This window comes from Rhinopithecus bieti, unplaced genomic scaffold (genome assembly GCF_001698545.2).
Source record: "Rhinopithecus bieti isolate Rb0 unplaced genomic scaffold, ASM169854v2 scaffold_12573, whole genome shotgun sequence".
NCBI classification, from domain to species: Eukaryota; Metazoa; Chordata; class Mammalia; order Primates; family Cercopithecidae; genus Rhinopithecus; species Rhinopithecus bieti.
This window is the reverse complement of record NW_016807321.1, coordinates 2,052,711-2,057,957: the sequence shown is the minus strand read 5'-3', so window position 1 is coordinate 2,057,957 and position 5,247 is coordinate 2,052,711. Positions and strand designations below refer to the sequence as shown.

Below are 5,247 nucleotides of genomic sequence, written 5' to 3'. Positions count from 1 at the left end.
CAGCCACACGCCCGCCGCGGCGGCCGCGCAGGTCAGCGCCCGGTGGCTGCTGCTCCCGCCCGCGGCGCGCACGTCATCCCAGCGGAAGGCCACGGGCCAGCTGCGGAATGTGTAGGTGTAGCTGGCGGTCAGGTATATCTTGAACACGTGCACCAACGCCTTCACGAAGCAGATGACGCACATGGGTGGTGGCCCCAACGCCCAGCCACTGGGCCGGGGTCACCGCGAGAGGCTCAGGGCAGTCTTAGGGGACACCGGCTCCCAGCCAGGCCCTGATGGCCTTTGTGACCTGGCCTTCTAGGGCCGAGGGAAGGCTACCTCCTGTTGCTAGGTGATGGGGCACAAAGGGTTCCCAGATATGATGGGCCCAAGGTTCTGCCCCTCCCCCACCTTCGCCAAGACCCCACCGGCCAAACGCTCCCAGGCCCAGCTTTCCCACCCATGATTTGAGCAGCTACTGTCTCCCTCTTTCTTATTTATTTATTAAATTGAGATGTGGTCTCGCTATGCTGCCCAGGCTGGCCTTGAACTCCTGGGCTCAAGCGATCCTCCCACCTCCACCTCCCACAGTGCTGGGATTACAGGTGTGAGTCCCTACGCCCAGCCTCCCTCTTCCTTAAAGTTAAGGTGGACAACCCCACAGGCCAGAAAGGGACAGCAAGGCCTCCTCCGCCTATACCAGGCTTGCTATGGGTCCCCGCCCCCACCCCTTCAGGGTCCGCTGGTTTAAACCTCATCTCCCCAGGAGGGCAGGGTCAGGGACAGGGCTGCTGCTGCACCAGAAAGGTGGTATTTGCTCCCGGCCTGCTGGTTCCTCCCCTCCACACCTTCCTTCTTTGGTGCAGACCAGAAACAAGCCCCCTTCTTTTCTGGATCCTCTTTTCCCTGGCTGCCAGCAACAGCAGTGACCTTTTCGGGCGGGTCCTGCCTGGCTGGGGTTCCTCTTTCTCACTCCCGGGTTGAGCCCCCACTCCCAGGCTGCGCCCCCCCCCTTTTCTGGAGGGGTAGGATGGGTTCCCCTTTTTCCCCTGCCCTGGAAAGGGGCAGCCCACCTGAGGGCAGGGTCGGAGGCCGTCCGCCAGGGGGAGTCCCAGGGAAGGAGGCAGCTCTGGGGACTCAACGGCTCCCCAGACCAAAAACAGAAATGCACAATCAGGGAGTTTGGCAAATCCAGCCAGAGCCTCTGAGCCCAGGTGCCAGGCCTGCCTGAGACCCCAGCCTTCTAGGGAAGGGGTAGTTTCAGGCTGAGGCACCCTCTCTCTGCTCTCCTGCTCAGTATCTGGGTTAGAGGCCCTACCTGACCCAAACAGGCCCCACCGCCGGTTGGGGAGTCCGCTGAGAACTGCTGCTGTCTTTAGGGGTTGGGGGACAGAAGGACAGGGACTAATTAACAAAGACAGCGATTTGGGGGGCTATTACCCCCATTCTAGGTTGCCAGATAAAATACAGAATAATAAGCCAGTTAAATTGGAATTACAAATAAATACTTTTTGGGTGTAAGTATGTTCCAACTACAACTTGAGACATACTTATATTTTAAAATTGTTGATCTGAAATTCCAACTTAACTGGATATCCTGTTTTTTGTTTGTCTGTTTGTTTGTTTTTGAGATGGAGTCTCACTCTTGTCGCCCAGACTGGAGTGCAATGGTGCAATCTTGGCTCACTGCAACCTCTGCCTCCCAGGTGTTCAAGCGATTCTCCTGCCCAGCCTCCCGAGTAGCTGAGATTACAGGCGCCTGCCGCCACACCCAGCTACTTTTTGTACTTTTAGTAGAGACGAGGTTTCACCATGTTGGTCAGGCTGGTCGCTAACTCCTGACCTCAGGTGATCCGCCCGCCTCGGCCTCCCAAAGTGCTGGGATTACAGGCATGAGCCACCTCGCTGGCCTAGATATATTCTGTTTTTACATTTGTTTTTGTTTTGCTAAATCTGGCAGTCCTACCCCCAGGCACACACACAGTTGAGATCCAGATGTTCCTGGTTATCCAGCTTTGATCTCGGATTGGCTGCTGTGCTCATTGGTCAAGGCCTGAGGACAAAGAGGGTGTCTCAGGGTCCACTGGTGCACCTGTCACACCATCCTTTCCACTGGGTCCTGGGCAGCAACAGGAGCCCTGCCTCAGGAGAAACCCCACAGGGTACTGCCCCTGGGGCCAAGGGATGGGCAAGGCCTCCCCTGGGGATTGGTGGTTCTGGTCCTGCTCAAGTGTCCGCCCCGACCCTGTGGGGGAAGGAGCCTGTTGTGGTTAGGGGTGGGGATGGAAGCTTCTGCAGAGGGTGGGAGATGGTGCCTTTCCCAGGAGCCTCTTTCATAAACTCAGCAGCTGCTTACTCTAGGCGGGTTGGGGCTGTGGGCCCAAAGGCTCTTGGCCCATTTTATGTGAGACTACAGGAGTGAACCCAGCAACAGAGCCGAGGATCTGACGGGGGTCCCTGCCTCCTCAGTTCAGATCCTGGCAGCAGGAGGAGTCCTGGAGGACTGTACATGTGGGATGTTGGATGCACTAAACTTATTTTGATTCCCCTGAACAGGTCCTGCTTGGAGGAGCCTCGTCCTCCGGGGGGCAGTCTCCCAGCTTGATCTACTCAGGGATTTGTTTGGAAATGGAGGCTTTCCTTTAGCCAGGCCCACCTGCCCTTAGCTACCCCCACAACAACCCACCCACACACACATACACAGAGCAGGAAGTTCTTGAGAGGAGGAGGGGAGAGCCTGGGACCGGATTCTGAGGGGCAAAGGTCAGCAGGCTGGAGCTGCTGGCCCCCAGGGGTTCCATGCCTTATCCTGTGTCTGGCCCAGCCCCTGACCCCACCAGCCCACGGGAGTCCAAGTGCCCCAGAACCCCCAGCTCTGTTGAGACAGGAAAGCATGTGACAGGAAGGGAGCTGTCCCCTCTCTAGAAGAGCCCCCAGACTGGACCAGCTGCAGCAGCCGTGACCTCTTGTGCCCCCACCCCCATCAGCTCAGGGAAGTGTCCACAAGGTGGTGGGGGGGCTGGGTCCCTGTTAATCCGTTTGTGGAGGCAACCCCACCCGCACCCCAGTGCCCTCCAGGCAGACATCTGAGCGTGCACCCCACCCCCACAGGGCCTGCCAGTCTCTGAGCCCTCCACCCCTTGGTTCCCACCCTCCTGCACTGGGGCAGGGCTCTCCCCCTGGCCAGTTCTGCTAGGCCTCCCTGGAGGCCCTTGATTTATGCCGCTGGAGCCTGCAGAGCCAACCTTGGAGAAGGAAGGAGAGGAAAGAGAGAAAACCAGTCCCAGAGGCCGGAGGGGCAGGAACCAGGATCAGAGCCCCTGGCAGAGGGCATCCATCAGGGAGTGAGCTGACCTCAGCAGCTCCAGACTCAGGGAGCAGTGCCCAGGCCTTGGGAAAACTGGAGCCACCCTGGTGGGTGCAGGAGCTGAGTCTGCACAAACGCCTCTGCTCAGGAAATGGGGTGCAGGGAAGGTGGGGGTGGCTTGGAGCCCAAGGACAGGAGGGGATGCTTCCTGGAGGATGCAGGGTCAGGAGAAGGGGCGGAAATGGCCAAGACAGCTGCTGAACATCTGGAGTCACAGAGAATTAATTACTCAGCGCCCTGAGGACGGTGGGGTTGGTGGGGGAGTGGCGCACACTGGAGCCTTCTCCATCCTGGCTCCCTGCAGGGCCTGTACTCTGGGCCTCTCTCCTGCCCAGGATGAAGGACACTGGTGAGCAGCCCTCCCCAGAATGCCCCCCAACACCCATCTCAGTACACACCCCTGGGTGGCCATGCTGTGTATATGTGGAGGGCTCACCATCCTCCCTGCCTATAAGCACTGCCACTGGAGCCTCCGGCACCCCCACACTGGCATTCAGCTCCTCCCCAGGCCTGCTCCCCGTCTCCTTTGGGAATGAGCCAGGGTCTCTCCAGAATCCTTGACAGAGCCCCCTGCACTGTCAGGGGAGGGAGTGGGGACAGCTCCCCACATCAAGGTAAAGTCTGCGTTGGGGTCAAGAGTCCTGCAGGGGCCAGGCATGGTGGGTCAAGCCTACAGTTCCAGCCACTTGGGTGGCTGAAGTGGGAGGATTGCTTGAGGCCAGGAGTTCAAGGCTGCAGTGAGCTATGATGGCACTGCTGCACACACACACAAAAGTCCTGCTGGCCTGTGTGATGTCGGCTGAATTCTTCAGGGGCAGTCTGCACCGTTGCTGCAGACTCCAGTGCAGAAATGGTAGATCGTCCACTGGGCTCCATACACACACTTTGAAGGGTATGTTCAGGGCCCAGGTTCACCTTGGCTTGGAAGACCCGAGAGCAGGGTCCTTTCTCTCACTGCAATGACCAGTTTTTGATATGAGTGCTTATTTTTGTTATTCGAAATGTAACATTCTCATTGCATCCAGTGGCACAGGGATACAAGACGATTAACTGTTCTTTCCACACTCCCTCCTAGATGTCCAGAGTGGCTATTCTGGACCTGTCTTTCACACCCTCCTCTATTTGCCTACAAACAGACATACATAGAGTCTTTTGTTTTTTGAGACGGAGTCTCGCTCTGTCACCCAGGCTGGAGTGCAGTGGCGCGATCTCGGCTCACTGCAAGCTCCGCCTCCCGGGTTCACGCCATTCTCCTGCCTCAGCCTCCCAAGTAGCTGGGACTACAGGTGCCCTCCGCCAGGCCCGGCTAAGTTTTTGTATTTTCAGTAGAGACGGGTTTCACCCTATTGGCCAGGATGGTCTCGATCTCCTGACCTCGTGATCCGCCCGTCTCGGCCTCCCAAAGTGCTGGGATTACAGGCTTGAGCCACCGCGCCCGGCCGGATTTCTAGCAGCGCAGTGCTCAATCCAAGGGGGTATTCTTAAAGCCAAGAGCTTTGCCCCAGTTGCTTTTCCACAGGTTGTGATTGTGTCACCTGTGAGTCTTTGAGGGCGCTTCTCTGCAGGCTTCTTCTGTCACACTGGCGGCTCCACGCTTTTATCTGCATTTTTAGTGGTCCCTCTGTGTTGTATACTCAGCAAATACTGATCCCGGCCTCTGACAGGCCGGCACCAGCAGCCATTCCGCCCTGTGAGGCAGTCCGCTCCAGCTTTTCACTCCTTGCCCCTTGGAGACCCTCACCTGGGGGGCGCATGGTGACCCGATGGAAACCATGGCCTGGATCTCAGACAGTCAGCCCTGGGTGTGGGCAAGGAGGGGAGATGACGCTGAGCCCGGATTGGGGAATGAATGGAAAGGGCAGGGGTCCCTTGGCTCTTGGCCTAAGCTTAGCCGGTTCGGT

General features: G+C 58.0%; 1 protein-coding gene across 2 annotated transcripts in view; it reads right to left on the bottom strand.

Annotated features, from left to right (window-relative positions):
- The window catches only part of ABHD16B (abhydrolase domain containing 16B), a 4,833-nt gene extending 3,179 nt beyond the window's left edge, over positions 1–1,654 (bottom strand). Inside the window, exon 1 of one of the 2 annotated variants that reach the window (XM_017881282.1) lies at positions 1–1,654. In XM_017881282.1, the coding sequence (XP_017736771.1) occupies positions 1–183 (183 nt within the window). In that variant the 5' untranslated portion in view covers positions 184–1,654. The other variant, XM_017881281.1, reaches the window with a different exon arrangement.
- Positions 1,655–5,247: the final 3,593 nt, after the last annotated feature.